The sequence below is a fragment of the Salvia splendens genome, chromosome 5 (assembly GCF_004379255.2).
Source record: "Salvia splendens isolate huo1 chromosome 5, SspV2, whole genome shotgun sequence".
Lineage (NCBI taxonomy): Eukaryota > Viridiplantae > Streptophyta > Magnoliopsida > Lamiales > Lamiaceae > Salvia > Salvia splendens.
In genome coordinates this window covers 17,098,044-17,118,268 of record NC_056036.1, presented here as the reverse complement: position 1 = coordinate 17,118,268, position 20,225 = coordinate 17,098,044, and the positions used below count along the sequence as shown (strand labels likewise).

Genomic DNA, 20,225 nt, shown 5'->3' with positions numbered 1-20,225 from the left:
AAAACTGTGAGTTCAAACATCAAACTTAATATTTTATGGCCTTAATGAAATGAAATTAGTTAAATAAATAGAGTGAACTAAAAAAATGGTACCTGATCTTTCACTTTCACACGTAAATGGTATCTAATCTTTATTTTATATCATTTTAAATACTCCGTGACAAAAGTAACCCTAGGTACCAAACATGTGATTTTTTTGGTTATGGGAGATATTTTTGGAAAATTTCAATTAACCCTTTCTTATTTCTTTTTTTCTTCTTCTTTAGTTTCTTCTTCTTTCTTTTTTCTTCATTTTCTTCTTTCTTTTTGTATTTTATCTTCCTTTTTTCTTTCTTTTTTCTCCTTAGTTTATGTTTCCTCTTTTTTTTCTTTTTTATTTTTAGTGTACATACATATAAATGCATTCATAATATAAATCAAGAACAAAACACCTAATTAAATTAATTATTTAAAATAATTACATCAATTAATATTTTTTATTAAATTATTTTATACTCATTTTAGGGTTGAAAGACCTAACTAAAAATATTCAACACTTTATATCATTATGAATACAATTCACAATTTTAAATTTTTATTAAGACAATATTGATTAGTTATTAAGTTAATATAAAATAATAATAATATTAATAGCAATTATTATTATATAATATTATATGATTGATAATTTAAATAATTATACTATAACTATTTATTAATTACAACTAGGTTTTGGTATTATAACAATAATATTATTATAATAATTAAATATAATTATAACTATAATTATAATTAAGTATATTTGAATGATATTAAAAAATAAATTAATTATTAATTTATGACATCAAAATAATAATAGTGTAAAGAGTGGGGAGAATGAGAGAAGATATTATAATACTCCCTCCGTCCCGGACTACTCGCACATTTCCTTTTCGGCACGGAGATTAAGGAATGAGTGTATAGCAAAGTCAACAATTGCGGCTGTAGGTGATAATTTTTACTAAAAATGGAAAGAGTGTAAATAACTTGGGACGCCCAGAAAGGAAATAAGTGCAGGTAGTCCGGGACAGAGGGAGTATAACTTTTGGTACTTAGTTTTGTGTATGTCTAAAATATCATCAATGACACAAATGGGAAAATATATTTGTTTAGAGAGCATGTTGGAGTGAAAATTGCATCAAGTACCAAAAATATGATTTATAGGTACCAAAAACGATATAAAATAAAGATCAGGTACCATTTATGTGCTAAAGAGAAAGATATAAGTAGTAATGAATTTATTCGACGACCTAAAATAGTACAGTAGTGCTTTAACCGTTGAACGCCACTAGATACCGTTTCACTAGTGAACCCCAGCCAAAACCCCACACCATCACCAAATTCAATCTGCGTTAATTTCTCAATTTTCAAACCCTCGATCCACCACCGCAGCGATTCTTCTTTCCCGGCGGAAGCAGTAGGCACTGCCTCCGTATCATTTATCTGCTCTCCTTCACTGAGGTGCGACCTTTCTCTCATGTTAATTGCTGATTTTCTTAAATGCTTAATTCGGTTTATCAATATGATACATCCAGGGCGGGCGTGCGATGGTGCGGATATGGTGTCCTTTCTGTGCCGTCAACGTTCGGACTGATACCGCTGAAGGAAAAACGTAAGCCCTCCTAATGCCGCCTTTCTATTTGTAGTTTCAAATCTCACATTTTTATGTTATGTGGTGAGTGTGCCAACTGAAGTTAGGTTTGTTTCTGACATAAAAACAGTTGCTGTTCACTTTGTGGAAGGGTTCTATCTGAAGACAACTTCACAGAGGAAGTTCAGTTTACGAAATCATCTGATGGACAGGTTTGTAATGTTATTAGACTAGTGTAAATCCTTAGCATGCTCATTTGGCACTAGGCCTAACTTGTTCATTTAATCATGTGTTGCATAGACTGCTAGCTTGGGAAAATCAAAATGTTGTGATTGCTTTATATGAAGATTTCAGTGTTGTATTGCCTCAGCACAATAATTCCAATAGTTTTTTTTTCTTACCTGACAAAAAGAAGAGAGATTTTGTCATCTGTTCGGTTAACTTTTTCTTTCTGTTGGGTTTTATTTTCTAGTTCTACTATTTGATGCTGTTCAGTTTTGCTTAGTTCCCAAACCGTAAGGCTCACATAGGTATTGCTTTGTCAAAGAGGATAAAAGATAGGTTTGTTTTGTATTTCAATTGAAGATTTGGCGATATCTTTGTTATGCTTTGGTTTATACTTTGGTGGACCGGTGGTTGTTCGGATTGGATTCAGAGAAGGAATGGAAATTCATTACTCTCATTTTGAATTTATTTCTTAGTGATCTTCATGAACTCAAAATCCCCTCAATGAATTGGAAACCCATTTCTTACAAATCAACAAATTCACACATTTCTAATTCCAATCAACCTCTAAGGATAATGTTTAAGTTGGTGTTTCATGGCACTTGTTCATTCAATCTGTCCTTACTTTTATGTAGGAGTATTAATTAACTCCAGTTTATCCACAGGCACGCATGCAAGGTCGTTTTGTGGCGTCTGTCCAATCTCATTCAGAGAGTCGTGAGAGGACATTGAATGAAGGTAGATTATTGCTACTTACTTCATAGCTCTTTATTCAGTATGCTCGATATTGTTGTTTGGATGGTAAAGCCTGCAGGCAATTGATGGAACTTCTTGAGTGAAGTTTAAAATCATCACTAGTGAAAATGTACTTTTTTAAAGTACGCACTCACTATTTGTTTTGTCAATACTTGGTTGTTATCAAGTAGTGCTAATATATTTATGAATCTAGCCAAACATCATAAATTTTACACAAACTAAAGATATATATGCTCTGTAGTTCCTGTAAATCCTATAGATTGTACTGTACCATTTGTTCAAACTAAGACCTACAAGATAATTTATCAAGAAAAAGTGAAAACCAAGATGAACACTAAAGTTTGTACACTAAATTAATATTGTAATGTAAACATGCAGCTATTTCCTTGGTAGTGGTTATACTTAGATGGCTATCAGTAAGAAGGTTGTATCAGTTACTCACATCTAACATGCTTTTATATCTTATGAAGTTTTGCTTATTTGACCTCTCCATATTTCTTATGCAATGTCCTTGGTTTTATAGCTTACAATGGAATAAATGATATAATGTATGCCTTGGAAATTGACGGTGGTGATTATATAGCTAGTGCAGCATTACGGTTATATAAGGTATAGCTCTCTCATCAAGTCCAAAGTTCGTAGACATTTTGTTGATTAGCAATCAATGCAACTAATTATTATGGCACTTACAGTTGGCACTAGATAAGAACTTCACAAAGGGGCGCAGGAAAGAACAAGTGCAAGCTTCTTGTCTTTATATTGTCTGTAGGTAATGAATCTCCAAGAGGACATCCTTTTAATGTTTTTATCCTTAGCAAAATGAAGGCAGGCATGTAGTCATGCAATGCAAGTCTGTTCCTATTATGATGACATTCTTTTATAATTGTGAGACTTAAAACTGAACAAAATGCTGCTAAAAGAGGCACAATTATCAAAGTATACACCTGCTATATATGTCCAATCATGACTCCTGAAAGAGAGTAATCAAAACATATAGTACTTTGAAAATCAAGCTTTGATTGTTTTCTCTTTTGGTTTTGCAGGGCTAAAGATAAGCCATTTCTTCTTATTGATTTCTCAGAACATCTAAGGATAAATGTGTATGTTGAATTTTCTTTCCTTTCTTCTGCATTCTTCCCTTTTCTTTTTTCCAAAATTCTTGTGGTGTTTTTTTCTTTTGTTTTGTTTTGTTTTGTTTTTTTTTGGGGGGGGGGGGTTGGAGATGGGAGGGGATGATTTATTTGTTGGTGTGTACTTTATGCATTTTAAGCACGATCATAATCATTTTCTCTATCTATTAAGGTGTTCGGACTTTATTGAGGTGAAATAGTATATATAGGAGAACATGGCCAGATATATGCTAACACGTCTTGAGTTTTAGGCATAAGAAGTAATATGAAATACAGATATGAATCAAGCCAGGAATGTTGTTAATACTAGTGTATGAGGTTTGGTAACATTTCAGGGCAAGTACTTGTTTTTGTCAGTTTCTAACTATTTGATTTTTTGCTGCGTTAGTTTGTTGGTTGCCTATTATCATTTGAGTCATGTTATTTTCCAGCTCCATCCAACCACCATCTTTTGTATACAGTTGCATGCAAAAGATAGACAACTTGCAGTTGAGGATGCTTTTTGTTTTAACATTTAATAGGATGCTTTTTGTGATTTTCTTACTATTGAGCAAGCTAACTATTTTGGATGATTGGAGATATTCTCCAGTGGATGATTGTTGGAGGACTTAAAACATACATTCACAATTCCTTATGGGAAATATGCAAAGGACCTGAAGATTTTTGATATATTTGTATGATGAAAAGTGTGCAAACTATATGATTGAATTATTTCATAGTGTAGCACTTGAAACCTAATTAGAAGGGTTAATGTGTAGTTTCTATGTTAAAGAAGAGGTTGGAGGTTTGGCCGACTCCTACTTGTTTGTTAAAGATTTAGGACATTTTAATATTTACATGCACAGATACGTGCATAGTTACGTACAGGGTACATATATAAGTTGATTAAAATAAAACTACTACCTAATGTGTGAGCATGAGAACACTGCACTAAATGCTGCATTCATCTAGATGCGTCCACCATAGATCTTCACAATCTAAGGGTTGAAAATTATTTTCACATTCTTAGGATAAGAAGGATTCTCATTTGAACCTATGTAACTGTGAACAAAGCAGTATATAAAAAGCATTGTTCCTCTGTAAAAAAACTTACGTTTGGAAATTAACCTTGACCATTCAGCAATGATGATCTATAAACAAGAGTGGTATAAAATTAACATTTTAAGTATGGTTTTTATATGATCATTTTCCTTTATAGATATGTAGCAATAAAACATAGATATATATGAAGAAGTATATAGACATCGTAGAGAAAAGTAGTCATTATATTTCATTTCTTTATAAAGCACACATATATAATACTCCAAGAGACTAAGCCAGACTAGTGTGGGATACTTATTATATGTGATACTCTATAAAAATATATACAAACATTATTGTGGGTTCTTCGCAAAAATTATATATTTTGTGAGAAAGTTAATGAATTTGTGGTAAACATATTAAGTTAATGAATTTGCTGCGAATTGTTTAACTGCATACAAAAAGTGGAATTTTCCTCCTAGTGGGATTCGAACATATGTCCTAAATTCATTTAGCAAGAAAATGCATCTACTGATCTTCAGGATTGAAAGGCTGAGAATGTTCTCTTTTCTCACAATATTTAAGGGTTCTCATTTGCACCATTATATATGAATTCAAATTCTCAACAAAAAAAAAGTAATAATTTCCATTCTAGTTATCACAACCAAAAAACTAGTAGCTTTTAAGGTTGAATTGGATCAAGGCACGAATTTCAGCTTTTTTGCAAGTATGTGCACTTATAATGTTGGGAGTATTGTTCTAGGATGGTGAAAGGGGTCTATCAGATTTAAAGAATTGAATATGGAGTTGAAAGTGCCCTTTATGGTTCCTTGGGATGGCATTAAGGGTTATACTCCTACTCTTTCTACCACGACCTGGGAAAAACTGATAGCTTACTTGAAGTTATTATCCTCTTAATTTGCTGGCCTTGTAACATTTTGAGCATAATCATAGAGTTGATCACTCATCACTAACTGTCATTCTGTCAACAAGCTTATAAATAATCTTTTTTGTTGTTGTGATGCTGAGATCTCTTTTTGTTCGTTTCTATGTAATACATCACAGCTATGTGCTAGGGGCAGTCTTTTTGCAGCTCTGCAAAGTTCTTAGCCTTGAAGAAACTGGTCTTTTGCAAAAGCTTGTGGATCCCAGCCTTTTCATTCACCGATTTGCTGATCGTATGTACCTCCATTCACCTGTTCTTTATATTCCAACCCAATGATTTACAGTATGTAGGTTTTAGTGATATGAAAATGAAATTTCTGAAAGTAGGATATGCTGATATATTATCATCAAAGTTGATCCATACCTTAATAAAAAGACCTGCTGATCCCAAAAACAGTTAATTGATCCTTGAACTAACTTTTTGGGATTTTCGGTATCTGGTGGACCTTCAGTTTTTCAGAAATATGGCTCAACATATTAGATATGCTGAGGTAAGCATAGGTTTGTGAAGCTATAACATGAACTTTATACATAGTCATCTTTCTGGTCAACTTTGACTTACTTTTATGTCTCCCTCCGGACCTCCCTTGTTTCTCCTTTTTTTTTGGGGGGGGGGGGGGAAGGGGGGTGGAATTGTTCTATGATATTGAGGAGTATTATTTGAACTTCTAATTTGAAGTCTGTTTAGAAGTAGAGACCAAAATGCTATTCGTGGTTTATGAACATTATTTGAACTTTTAATTTAGGTCTATTTAGAAGCAAGGACCAACGTATTTCCAAAAGTGCACTTCAGATTGTGGCTAGCATGAAGCGTGATTGGATGCAGGTGAGAAGGGGAGGGGGGCAGATTTCTCGTTTTCTATTTCTTAGAGTTGAGTTATGTCAATAACCTGTGTCTCTTAAATTTTGCAGAGTGGAAGGAAACCAAGTGGGATATGTGGAGCTGCACTTTATATATCTGCTCTAGCACATGGTCTTAATTGTTCCAAATCTGATGTTGTAAGTGTTGTTGGACATAATATATACTATGGTCGCTACATTTATTTAATTAGGTAGATATCTATTTGCTAACACAGTGCATGCCATGCTGTCTCTGTGCCTGAACTAGTTAATTAAGGATGAAATCGATTTATTTTATATAGACGCGTGAGTTATTAGTTTCATCAGAATGTAGGAAACAATATAATTGTGTCAATTGACATCGTCGTTTTATGATCTGTGATACATATGCAGCTTCTCTTTGTTGATTATTCTACTAAAACCTATTTTTCCTTTTCACATAGCGGTTACTACTCAGAATTTCAATTTCTCTTTCTTTAAATTTCATTTTTGTCTATGCTAACTTAAACAAAGAGTATGTGCCAACGAAAGCTTAGTGCTATATGTTTGTGGTGACAAATATTTTAAAAGCCTGCAGACTGGATCAGGCGTCTTGCGGACTGCAGTAGCTTCTTTATCATTTTCTTTCTTGCTTCCTTTTGTCTCTGAGATTGCAAAATGATAACGTGTTTGGTTTGATGGAGCTTTATTTAATTCAGGTTTCTGAACTGTTGTCAGATAAAGACGGTCCACATATGTGAAGCAACATTGACAAAGCGGATGATTGAATTTGAGAATACCGAGTCAGGAGGTCTAACGGTATGTGTTAGCCTTGTTTGAATTGATTTATCATGCTTTAGTTATCAAAATATTTGTAGTTGGTAAGACAAAGATCTGCACTGGAGACATACATTAGAATCTTTCAAGTCATTCATAATATTTCTGACGGTTTTAAGTTTTTACTTTGTTATCAGTCATTACATTTCTATGCTATGCAATACTCCCTCCGTCCATAAAACATAGTCCCATTTGTGGACGGCACGGGTTTTAATGAGAAATTAGTAACGTAAGAGAGAGCGGAGAAAAATAGAAAAAATAGGAGAGGGAAAGAGAAAAGTAAGAGAGAGAGAGAGGAGAAAAAGCGGATAAAGTAAGTGAGTTTCCATTTTTGAATTGGGACTATATTTTGTGGACACCCCAAAATGGCAAATGAGACTATTTTTCGTGGATGGAGGGAGTACTATTGTTTTGTTGTTTTAATGTATTTGTTTAAATTATGTGACCTTGGATTGGACAATTGTAAATTAAGAGGTGGTTGTGTGTATATTGTTTACTTTTATTTATATATTTAGAATTCTTGTACTATTCTGGTTAGTACGGAAGTACCAGTGAGAGAAGTCCAGCTCAGGTGACACTCTTAAAAAAATGGTTATCGTATTTATATCGCATAGCTTTGTTTATCCTGTTAAAACTGTTGGATGCTATTCATATAGTGGTTGGTGTTATTCACATTCTTGGGATCAATATAACACTTTTCTCTCTTATTTTGTGACCTTAGATTGAGGAGTTTGAGAAGAAGTCAGAGGAACTTGCTGCTCTGGAAAATAATGTTGAAGACAAATTACAAATGAAGTCTAGGAATGGTGAGCTTCTATGTAGTCATAAGGGTGATGGGAAACCTCAGTTTGCTTATGGTCTTTGTAAGGACTGCTACAAGGAGGTAAGTCTCAACCTCTGATGTATCATTTTGGCTTTACTACCATCTGTCTTTACATTGCTTGTGCCTTTTATTGTAGTTCATGGCACTTTCTGGAGGCCTTAATGGTGGATCAGAGCCCCCAGCTTTCCAGCATGCTGAGAGGAAAAGAATAATGGCCGAGGAAGCTGTTGCTGATAGATCTGAGAACCTAGATTCATCAGCATTGCTTGGACTGACTGAGACCAACAGCAAACATTTAAATGTAGTTTCGAACTCTCTAGCAATCCCTCATCGCCTCTGGTTATTCCTAGTTCAGCTTGTGAGCTTTGAAAATTTTATATACTGTATTTTTGTCTAGAGCAAATTGTGCCTGCTTCTGCAAGAAGTACTCCATAAAAATCCTTGTGTGGTGTTTACTTATTAATCCACAGTCCCTTCTCAAAAAAATGATGGTTTTTACTATTTGCTGGTATGGTTGACCTATGATCTTATAATTACATGATTACGATTAGCTATGAGAATAGACTCCAAATTATTCTTGATGCTGGGGTTCCTAAGTAAGGCCCTCCATCCCAAGGTAGTTGAGTCGTATTCCGTTTTGAGCCATCCCCACTTTAACCTTTAAACATCAATTTCTTAAATCTCGTGCCCGAAAGAAACGCCTCAACTAACTTGGGACAGAGTGAGTATTATTATAATATTCCTTTTCACTGGATATCTGTTGATGGTCCCTACCTTTTTCCTCTGTGTATTCTTGGTCGAAAATCCAGAATTTCTTGGTACTTTTTACATAGCTTTGACCTATTAGTATAGATTTTTACCTTTTTTTTCAGGTAATAGGCTTCTACTAGTACATCCCATTTTAATATCACAGTAATATTTTGTTTCATGCATATTGTAGTATGATGGACAAAGGAGCCTCAAGAATACTCAAGATGGAGCTACACAGCCAGCAGATCCTGATTTAACAGGCATGCCGAGTTTTACTTCTTACAAAGATAGATATTTGAATGACTTGTCAGCGTATGCTTTATATTAATTGAGAATACCTGATTTTAATCAATGGTTCCAGGAGCCACCTTGAAACCGAAAACCATGCATGGTACTATTGATGGCAGAACGGATGCTAGTGATTTTACTTTGGAAGAGTCAGAGAGTTTATCGGACATTGATGACTTTGAGGTTTGTAAATTACCCGATCTTATTTCATTGTAAGATTAATAGTCTCTTGTGATTATTTGTTAATTACTTTGCTTATCATTTCACCCAAATATAAAAAATAAAAAAATAAAAAATTCAAATGGTCCATACTTAAAGTTGGGCCCATGAATTAACCAAATATATAAAAAAAAATTTATCCTCTTTCAATCTCCATAGAATTATAAACTATTTGTCATGGTGTTCACCATGTCACACGAATCACAATGTAATGCATCAAACAGGTGTTTTCTTCTTTTAACTCTGATAATATATGGTTAGTTACTGAGTTGTCATTTGGAACTATGTATTATCATGTGATATTTATGCACTCAACATCTCTTTGGAAGGACGTGGTTCCTGATTCTTTGACTGTTGAACTAAAACTTAAGTACTTGCAGGTGGATGTGTATATTAATACTGAGGAGGAGAAGAATTTGAAAACGACTGTATGGGAGGAGATTAACAGAGAATATCTCGAGGTACTAAAATGAGTTCCTTATCCTGCTTCCATTTCTATAGCCCAAACGAGATAAACCAGAGCTGCATTGAAAGATACATTCTCTGATAGTAACACAAAGTATCTGATAACAAATTCTAAGTGATTGTACTTTTCAATGATATTTTTATTCTTGTACCGATTGAGATGAAGTTGCATCTTCCACTATACAATTACAGGAGCAGAAAGCAAAAGAAGCTGCTGCAGTAGTTGCAAAGAAAGCTTATGAAGCCAGTTTTGCTAACTGCTCAGGTGATGTTGAAGGCGCAAGAAAGCTCGCTGAGGCAGCTGCAGCAGCAGCTGCACAGATTAGAAGGGTGGAGTCCTCATAATCGTATTTTTTTAATTCATGTTTCATCTTCATTATATTCTCCGACCAAGTTCAGATTTGTCTCTCCAATAAAAACACCATTATATATTTTGGACATGATTTCGGAATGTTAAATTTAATTAGGTTAAATTTGATTCCGGAATGTACTCCGAAACAAGTGAAGCTTGCATTTTTGTGGTTATATTCTGAAAATTGGAATTACCTTACAAAATATGAATGTACACAAGTGTAACATGTAGAACTACAATTGCAGGAAAAACGACAGAAGCGAGCTGCTGATTTGAAAAATCCCGGGCCTCCTGAAACTGCTAAAGACGCATTTAAACAAATGTTAAATGGGAAGGTATATATCTTTTACTTTACCTCTGGCCACTGCTGCTGTTCCCTGTAGTGCCTTCTAAAGCACTTGGAACTAGGAAGTTTGAGACATATCATTATCATATGGAACCACAACATAGTTGAATTGTTTTCAGAATTATTGATGGAATGTGGTCTCCTTTAGATTCTGAGTTGAAGAATCAGTTTAGAATACCATTTTTAGATCCTTTTTCGGAGCTTCTCAAAGAAACTCTTGTATGATCACTTTTGGAAAATCTCTTTTAGATAAGCTAGCTATAGAGGACTGTTTCAATAAACTTGCATTAGTTGCATCTGAGACCCCTTCTGAAAAAATAACTCAAGCCTCTTGGAACATCTTACTCTTTGGAAGTTAGCTGTCGTTTATATAATAAGAGAACGCTCCAGAAATCTTATTCTTAAGAATTTATATGCTAATGTTACTGCATATTTAGACATTTGTCTGATGGAACTTGAATTCAAAAAGGTGTCCGGAATGTGAAAACTGGAAATCTTAGATTTGAATAACATGAAATATATTTAAGAGAGATGCTAATGATATGCCAAAATTTCTTTGAGATGCCCGTCGCTGACAATATACTTGAATATTGTGCATTGCAGCCATGGAGTTCTAAAATTCGATATGAGTTACTGGAGCAGCTTATTGATTCGGTAAGTGATGGTTTCTAGAGGTGTTAGATGTTGTTCGTCTCACTCTATTCCAAATATGCATTTCATCCTGACAGAAAAGTATTAGAATTTGATATAAGTTGAGTTAGTATGGAAGCAAACAAAGGATACAGCAATCAGAAGCCATCTCTGTTGTTAGAATAACATCATTCTGTGTTGCATACTGGAATTAGACAAGTGTTACTTTAGTTGATGTCTTTATAATCCGTAAATTGGCACCCTGCAATTTGAGCAGGATGAGCAGAGCCCCAAGAAGAGCCGGAATGAGACAGAGGCTGAGGCAGAGACGAAAGCAGAATCGGATCATGGAGACGATTATGTGGAAGAAGATCCTGAAGTAGATGGCGCAGAAGTACGGAAGAATATAGTTATGGCCAAGATATTAACGATTTGAATGAATTCTAGTATTTTTCACACATAATCCATGTTGTATAAGTATGCATCAAGCTACCATTAAAATATTAATTATTAGTAATATGTTACCCCATTACATTTTTTTTATAGAAATACTAACCATTTGACCTGTTTTATAATCTGGAAATATCAACAAACGAAAGGAAAGTCTTGCATATTTTTGTAAAACAGATCTAGGTAGCATTTTATTCAGTGTTTCCAAAATCAATAAAAACTTGGTTTTTTTATATATGATGCGAGTCTTGATATACCAAGTAATTCTTGAATTTCTATTTTTTATCTTGGTATTTCTGAACAAATCTTGACCCCAGCTGGAAGTAGTACAAAACTAAGAGAGAAAAAAACACGTTCGAACTAACAAAATTTGACTACTAAAGGTTGAAACAACGAACAAACTGATCAACTGTAAATAAGCTTGCAGCGAAGCAGAGCGTCGATTTCTCCGGCCACCAGCTTCCTTCCTCCGTTTCTGTTTGTTCAAACCAGTCAAGCTTACATAGTTTTCACGACATCGAGATCGATCAACCAAAATTCCTGGGCACGGAACCAGAACTAACAGCTCTTCCTCTATAGGCGCTCGTTCGAGAGAATCGCCTGTTGCGGTGAATCCTCCATCTGATGCCAGAAACCTTGCGGGAAACGGCCTGCCATATCATCTGAACAGCATCGTTCTCTTTGGAAGGATACTCATACTCATACATGTGTTTGATTTCTCGCAGCCTCTTCCACATCCTAGTCCACTCCTCTTTTCCAATATTCCTGGTAAGATTCAAGAGAAAGCCTTGTTTAAGAGCATCCGTTGTACTGACGAATACGCAGAACTCAGAGTAGTCTAGAACGTCTTCGTTGGGAAGCTCGATCTCATCGCTGATGATGACGGGCACGCAGTGGCTAGCTATAGCATCAAAGAGGCGGTTTGATGAAGGCGTGTCACCGGCTATGTTGAGGCAGAACTTGGATGAGCGCATGCCGTTTGAAGTCTGCCTAGCGCCGTCCTTTTGGTAAGTTCCAAAAGTGAAGTGCACATCCGATTCATTTTTCAGCATGTAGTATAACTCCTGCCGAATTATTCCACCCTGAAATCGAGAAACGTATAAAATCTTACACAGGAGGCATCCGACAATGTGAAACGGACTAGGAGAGATAACACACAAAACAAAACTCAGTCATCAATCCACCGGGGTATGTTATGCAAGAAAACTAACCGAGATTACATCATATGGGAGAAACTGTTAGCTAACATAGGTTTCGCAAAAACTGAGTGCAGTTTAGAATCAACGTTTTACTCGATTCTCAATCATGTGTACGACAATCACTCTTCTTTGAAAAATACACCATACCCCTTCTATTAAGTTCGTATGACACGCAGATATCAAGATCACCGAATCATTAAAATCATACACAAAATCCAAGCTTTGCTAACTAGCTTTTAACATTTAAGATACACAACTAGCAGCAACAGCTTGGTATAGCTTCTCTAGAGCTAGACTAGAAGCAAACACAAACCCATACACATGCAGAGATCAAGAATACCGAACCATCAAAGATGAATAGATTCCAAAGTAGGACAGAGATCCTAGTCTATGTTCGAGTCGACTAGCGTATATAATAAGAAATACTTCTAAACTAAACAGAAGGCTGAGGTTCTAATGCAATCTATAGTTCTCAACAATCATGTTGCAAAAACAAAGAATATAGGTTGATCACTAAAAACGATGAAGCAAAAGAACATAGTAGATACATATACAAGTATAAAATGTAAACAAAGCCAACTTACATCTTTTCTGTAGATAGCACCCTGAAAATAGAGTAAGGTGGGACGAGTATCAAAACCAGACGAGTCATCCACGTAGCTCTCAGTAACGTGCCTGTAAGGGGCAATCACATCTTTCTCAACATTAGCAATGGTTGGAGGATACCTCCCGAAATCTGATAAAATGAATATTGCAGGCCACAGCTTCATCCTCGCTTCTAACAAACTATTCGGATGGTGAGCAACAATTATGTGATCTTTCCCACCAGACCTCTTCCATTCATCCTGAGCTGTCAAGAACTTAACCAACTTCTCCTGCAATACAACGTTCGTGCTCCTGTTCTGGCCTGGCCTCAACTTTGAGAACCGATTATAGCATAAAGACGAGAAAAAGGGCACAAACACAACATCTGCCTCGCTAGAATTATGCACTCGCACAGCACTACGACCTATAGAATTCTCTGCAAATTCAGAGCTCAAGAGATCCAAAGTCAGCCAGTATTCTATGCTATGCTGCAGATTCAACCCACCGGGGTAGTCGGGAACCTTAACCCGGATGTCGGGCCACACATCATTCTCCCCAACACCCTTCCAACCTAATAGATCAAAATGAAACTCTGATGGCAAATCATACATGAAAACCCTAAGCATTGGCTCATTAGCTCCACATTTCCCTAAATTATTATCCCAGTTTGCTCTCTTACCCATTGATTCATCAAGATTCGAACTTTCAGAGAATCGCAGCAGCCTAGAGTTTGGCATTATACTAAAAGCAACAGAATGAGAGTACCCAGTTGATCTTAGCACTGACAACCAAGATAATATGAACAATGATGATGTCAACAAGAACCAACAGAATAAGGATTTGTAGGCAACGAATCCCATTTTTGACATGCCAAGACCCAAAATTTGTATCAGTGGTTTCATTCAATCACTGAAAATAGTTAAATATGGGATTAACATTAGTACAATTTCAATTTCTTCGAACTTGAAATAGACCCCTAAATAAAAATCACATGTTCTACATTTCTAAGCTAATTAATTGGAGTAGTAAATAAGTAGAGCATGCATCAAGACAGAATGTAAATCTAATGCCCTGAAGCAAGGATATTAGAAATGCGAAAGAAATGAGATTTGGAAGGGTTGCGAATGCGATGAAGAAGCAAGGAAAAGCAGGTATTTGTGTGAGAGAGTGAGAAAGAGGGTAATGAAATGGGAAGAAATTGGAAAGAAATTAAACCCCAGATGGATTGTGGTATCAGATTATTCAACCCAATATCGAATGCAAGAAAAGAACAAGGTATGCGTGCGAGTCTACCAAACAACTCTCGGAGAAAAAGGGCGTTTTTTCAATTTTCAAGACCCCTTTTTTATCTTCTCTCTCTTCGTTGGAGTTTATTCGAGTTTTTATTACATTCAATCTTCATGCCTAATACGCTCATCTTGATAATGAATGATGGATCAAATAGATTTTACTATCATGTCCTATTCTATTACCAAGGCATAAAATTGTGAAAATTCCTATCTTTATATTCTAACCTTTGAGTAAAATCAATTTTCATCATCACTAATTATTGCCACTTTGTTTTGCTTAATCACAAGTTATGTAGGGCCCATATGGTTACTAATGATATACAAGCAACAATTTTTCCTCATTTCTTTCTCAATTTCAGTGGGAAATAAGGGTGGCATTGCATGCTTATGTTTCTTGTCCTTTTGCTATTATTAGTTGAAATTAAGGTGCACCAACTAGCTTCGATTTTTAGGGACATTATTTGATGTCTTGTAACATGCATGTTTAGAAATAATATTTTAAGTCCACTTTATGAAAAATGAGCCAATTTGAGAAGTAAATAATTTGGAAATTTTAAACAAGTATTTTGCTAGGGAGGTTGAATAACTTTTACTAGTGGAAACTAGCACTATATATGTAGATATCTATTTTATACTGTATTTTTTAACAAAACAGTATATGCTATGTAAATTGTGTGTGGAAATTTTTCTAAGATTAACTTACACTCTCCCTACTGCAAACTACCTCAAAACATAACTATGCTTCAAAACCATGTCCAAATAAAGACCAAAGTTAGAACTGGAACTGAGTCTCTGGTGCATAGCCAAGAGCTTCAAGAGGCCAGTCATTGCCTTGTTTATGGGAGGAGGATCACATCTCAGCATCTGCAGAGGCAAACAACTAACTTAGTGCTCGCGTCGCTTGGATTTCACATAGCTCAACACAAGCCTGGACATCAGAAGCTGAGCTTGAATCATCTCTTTTGATACAAATCCAATGCCACCCTCCCATATCTCATGAGGCTACGAAAGTTCATCCGAAAGTGTAAGTGCCCAGTTATATATAGTTTGCTCTTATGAAAAAAAAATGCAATCAAAACAACTTTTTTCCTGTGAAAAATCAGATGAATTTCTGCTGCGAACCTTCTATCATCTCTGTATAGTATATTTCCTTACCTGATCATCGAATCTTATATCGCTAAAAGAGTCAATTTTAAGCCAAAAAAACCGCTGAAAATAATGGGAAATGTCAAAATGATGCATGTTTTGTTTAAATGGAAATTTGTTGACAGAAGCAGAAGTTAGTTACTTAAGTTAAGACCATACACAACTTGAAACATCTCTATGCATTCCATCAGAATAAATCAAAAAATAAATCTAAGTTATTGAAATGGTTCTGACCCATATATGGAGCATTTTTTTTGCAATAATGATGTAGATTATTCATGATTATATCTCCTTCAAGAGAATCTCCTCAAACATAACATTAGCAATAAATTACGTGAACCTTTGTTTTGTCACTGGGATTTTCAAGAACTGCTCTAGCAACCTGTACACGAAAACGAGAAATGTGAAGAGCAACCTGTACACGAATAAGTTGTGTTTTCTTGACCAGCTTGAACTACTTGAAACTATCGGGTTCCAAGCACACTGTTCACCGCACGAGTCAGATAATAAGTCGAGTACATAATACGACCTACAAGACAAACTACTCGATATATCGCACGAATTTGCTCTGTTTCATAAAGATTCAATAAGTATGATAATCAAATTTCAGATCAACCTCAATTGCTCAATAAAAAAAATGAAAATGCACTTGAGCTTCACTAAACAAGCTCCATGATCAAGATTTCGACACCAATTGAAACAAGCACAGACCAACACTATTGTGCTGAGCTCAAGACTGAATCTTGCACAACCGAAAACAACCGAAAAATCTTAAATTTAAATTTCACAACTACTATTAGGTGAGACAAGTTATGCTTACAGATTCTATGAGACTCTCTGGGAGAATGTTGAAGATGTTACCACGAGCTGATGATGGCCCTCTAAGACCATCATTCTTCACACTCTTCACCGGAGTATCAAATTTCAGATGCCTATTTGGGGGCGGCCATCTAACAAGTTTGCTAGGCGTTCTGCATGAATCTTTATCTGGGCTCATGTAACATCTTTTAGCAGATTGAAGTGCAGGCGTTGCACTCATTGGAGTAGATGACATGTTCACTGGTGTTTTAATTACAGAAATCATGTCATCATCCTTCACAGAATTGATACATTTCACCTGGGTATTGGGGGTGTTGGGGAAAGTAGACGGCATTTCACTGCTTAAAGAATCTTCATATGAAGAACATGTCTCCCCAGCTGAAATTCTGGCAATTTCACTATCTTCCGTATGATAGAAGCTACCACCAGCATGTTTATCTTCAGAATGACCACTGAGTGAAGACAGTTCTTGCTTTAGCTTTTTCACTTGATGACCAGAATCCCGCAGCGAAAAGCTCTTTTAAATGATGGAGGCAGAAGTGAGGCTCTGGCTGATAATCCTGGGGATGCTATCTGACCAGTTGAGGATGTGCCAGAAGGCTGGGCTGAATTCGCCTCCTTTGATCGATTAAATGGCTCTGGTAGCACTTCCCTGGAACTTCATCACCCTGAGTTCAGAATGTGGAATTTGTCACTAACTAACAGTATTTGAGAAAAAGAGCAGTGCCACAACATCAATGAAGACAAGTCATCACAGTCAAGTCAGTACATATTAGTACAAGCCATTCCATCCAGTCTAACAAAAACAATTGAAATGGTAAATGTGCATGTTGATACAGATTTACAACACTAGATAGACTAGAAAAACTAGAGAACAGTAAGAATCAAATGCTGTATAATTGTGTTGCGGCAATTCGCATTGCAAGACTAGTTTCCATCCACCAAAACCATAGCCATAGGAACAACCTTTTCAAATTCATACGCTCTTGACATCCATAAGTGTAGAATCATATGATCTTGATCAATGTGACAAATTATCACAACCACCAATAGCAGTCTACATGATTGATATATGCAAAACGAAACGCACACATGTAAATCGGAATAAGAATGTCTAAATCAAAAATATTGACCTCTGGATGAGTTTTGAAGAAATGCAGAAGCCGGTTGCGAAATACTTTTCGCAGCTGTAAATTCCCAGATTTTGACTTGCCTTTGGTCTTGATTGCTTCAACATCCAATGTAATGCGGAGATCAGGTTTCATACAGCTAGTGCTCTCGTCGTGTTGAAGGGTTTTCTCCAGCACAATGGCCTCTGGCAAGATGAATTTCAATTGAGCTAAATGTCAGTATGTAAATCTCCTGAAATTTTAAGCCGACTAACAAATCAATGCTACTTGAAGCTGCATGATGATAAAAGTGCAATTCTGACTTGCAGATCTCTTCAATTGGAGCAGTCTAATTGAAGAATCCAAACTGTTGAAGAATTTTTTTAACAACTCGTATCTGATAAAAAGGAAAACATATCACAAATGAATATCAATAAATTATTTGGAAAACACCAGAAATTTTTTTTTGATTTCATTGGAAGCGTAAAGATCTGAAAATAAAATTCATAAATCACAATTCATTACAATAAAATGCAGATTGCATCTTCAACGAGCACAAAAACGAAAAACCACTCACTTTTCGGGAAGCTCTACCTCAGCAGCAGCCGACTTCTTCAGTTTTGCAATCTCCGGTTCCTCTGAAATCGAAACCGCGTCGGCTCTCGAAGGCGGATCGCATACCCGTTCCAGGAGCTTCATCGCCGCTTTCCTGACATCCGCAACGGATAAAGCCACTTTGCGGTTGCGCAGCCTCCGCGGCTGGTCCACCGGCTTCCCTGGGGTCTTCAAACTCAGCGGGTCCAGGTTCGGAACAGAAACCTTCCGATCCGACGGCGCCGGCGAACTTAGAAGCTTCTTCGACTTCAGCGGCGACAGTTTACCGGCATACATGGCAGCACAAACAAACGAGAATATCGGAGGCGTGGTGGACTCTACTACTACGATAACAAAAATTGTACCGACTTTGTTATTTATTCCATCTATGAGAAAACGCCAAATGCCAACCGCCAACCGCGTTGGCGTTTTATTAAGTAAATACGCTAATTAAGAAGGAGTTTTACGATTAATTTTTTATTTTATGTAAATACAATATTTATTGAAACACGCCAACCACGTTGGCGTGTTTAAATAGAAAACGGAAGTCTTGTTGGCGTTTTTATAAGTAATTAAAAAAAATTGAACACACGCCAATGAGGTTGGCGTGTTTCCCTCTTCACATATTTAGGAGAGTATTTCTCCCTAAATCGCAAACCCTACCTCCATCTCTTCTCCCAAATCAAATTCTCCCCAAATCGCAAACCTTACCTCCATTTCTTCTCCTAAATCGAAAACCCTTTTTCCTGCCTGCGCGAAAACCTTCTCCAGCCTATGCTCATCAATGGCAGATTCATTACCTCTGTGGTGATTCCTCTCGCTGCATAGAAGAAGAGGGCCAATCTCCCAAGCCTTCATTCCAATAACATTTTTGTAGTGAGTGGGATAAGCGGGTGGATTCGAGCTCGTTGAAGCTATTTACAACCTCTCCGTACGTCTTCTTCCAAGCCTCATTAATTTTGTCAAACATTTTGGGGAAGTCATTCGAGCTCGTTGAAGCTATTTGCAATTTCTTCAAGAAAAAAAGGGAAAAGCTGCGCGAATTCGAGCAGAGACTGAACCCTCGAAGTTGAAGTGCTACAGTTAGAGTAATAGAGAGGTATGATAAGGAGGTGCATTCTACCATTTATTTATAATTAGTATAATTTTTTTTTGGTTAAATGACCGCATACATCTGAAAATGTATCGTTGTTGATTAATTCCTTACAGAATATTTGGACAACATGTTGCAACATCTGTTTCCCTTCCCCTCTCTACATGCAATGCAATTTTGAGTGTACAAAATGATTTGACTGGTTTCTTGTTGAGGACTTTGAAACTTTAGATTACTTAGACTATCATTATCAATGAACTTTGACTTAATTTATGAAATACGGTATTCTTTTACTTAAATATAGTACACGCCAACTTGATTGGCGTTTTATACTTTTAAAAAACCGACGAGAAACATTATATAAAAAAATGGCATCGAGGACGGTGTTTCAAGCGTTTAATGTTTTAATTTTTTTAATTTTTTTTAAAAAAACGCCGATGTAGATGGCGTGTTTAAGATATATTTTATATTTTTTATTGTTTTTAGTAACACGTCAACCGAGATGGCGTTTTACACTTGGTTTCGGTTTTTAAAAAATCGACGGGAAGAATCATTTTGTAAAGAAACGATAACCGGGTTGGCGTTTTTATGCATAATTTTTTTTCCTTATCCATTTTCGTGTCTAACAAGCCCTAGAAAGCCATAGTTACAATATAATAAACACGCCAACCAGGTTGGCGTGTTCCAATAAATATTACATTTACATAAAATCAAAAAAAAATTGGAAA

At 35.9% G+C, this 20,225-nt stretch overlaps 2 protein-coding genes and 1 pseudogene across 3 annotated transcripts; 1 reads left to right on the top strand and 2 right to left on the bottom strand.

Annotated features, from left to right (window-relative positions):
* The first annotated feature begins 1,287 nt into the window (after positions 1 to 1,287).
* On the top strand, positions 1,288 to 11,762 carry LOC121804888 (transcription factor IIIB 60 kDa subunit-like). 2 transcript variants are annotated; one of them, XM_042204586.1, is made up of 20 exons: positions 1,288 to 1,478; positions 1,553 to 1,629; positions 1,739 to 1,820; positions 2,499 to 2,571; positions 3,113 to 3,198; positions 3,282 to 3,358; positions 3,633 to 3,689; positions 5,805 to 5,917; positions 6,431 to 6,510; positions 6,597 to 6,683; positions 7,242 to 7,322; positions 8,062 to 8,223; positions 8,300 to 8,464; positions 9,104 to 9,173; positions 9,275 to 9,384; positions 9,801 to 9,881; positions 10,078 to 10,215; positions 10,483 to 10,572; positions 11,187 to 11,237; positions 11,491 to 11,762. In XM_042204586.1, the coding sequence occupies exons 2-20, from the start codon at positions 1,565 to 1,567 to the stop codon at positions 11,647 to 11,649; spliced, it is 1,827 nt and encodes a 608-aa protein (XP_042060520.1). In that variant the 5' UTR covers positions 1,288 to 1,478; positions 1,553 to 1,564; the 3' UTR covers positions 11,650 to 11,762. The 2 variants fall into 2 exon arrangements, with proteins under 2 accessions (XP_042060520.1, XP_042060522.1); XM_042204588.1 differs by lacking the exons at positions 11,187 to 11,237; positions 11,491 to 11,762 and having other exon boundaries at positions 10,078 to 10,232.
* A 95-nt stretch (positions 11,763 to 11,857) lies between these two features.
* Positions 11,858 to 14,826, bottom strand: LOC121804889 (probable arabinosyltransferase ARAD1). Its single transcript, XM_042204589.1, has 2 exons — positions 13,447 to 14,826; positions 11,858 to 12,745 (listed from the first exon to the last, which is right to left on the bottom strand). Exons 1-2 carry the CDS (start codon positions 14,347 to 14,349, stop codon positions 12,191 to 12,193), a joined length of 1,458 nt encoding a protein of 485 aa, XP_042060523.1. The 5' UTR covers positions 14,350 to 14,826; the 3' UTR covers positions 11,858 to 12,190.
* Positions 14,827 to 16,471: 1,645 nt separating this feature from the next.
* LOC121805555 lies at positions 16,472 to 19,573 on the bottom strand (annotated as a pseudogene).
* Between the last annotated feature and the right edge of the window lie 652 nt (positions 19,574 to 20,225).

What these genes read in the sequence shown, in the direction of transcription:
- LOC121804888 (XM_042204586.1), top strand. Translation starts at nt 1,565, where the DNA reads ATGGTGCGGATATGGTGTCCTTTCTGTGCCGTCAACGTTCGGACTGAT. An exon ending in GTAAGGACTGCTACAAGGAG is followed by an intron (nt 8,224 to 8,299) that starts GTAAGTCTCAAC and finishes CTTTTATTGTAG; the next exon opens with TTCATGGCACTTTCTGGAGG. An exon ending in TGGAGCAGCTTATTGATTCG is followed by an intron (nt 11,238 to 11,490) that starts GTAAGTGATGGT and finishes CAATTTGAGCAG; the next exon opens with GATGAGCAGAGCCCCAAGAA.
- LOC121804889 (XM_042204589.1), bottom strand. Translation starts at nt 14,349, where the DNA reads ATGAAACCACTGATACAAATTTTGGGTCTTGGCATGTCAAAAATGGGA. An exon ending in GTGCTATCTACAGAAAAGAT is followed by an intron (nt 12,746 to 13,446) that starts GTAAGTTGGCTT and finishes TCTCGATTTCAG; the next exon opens with GGTGGAATAATTCGGCAGGA.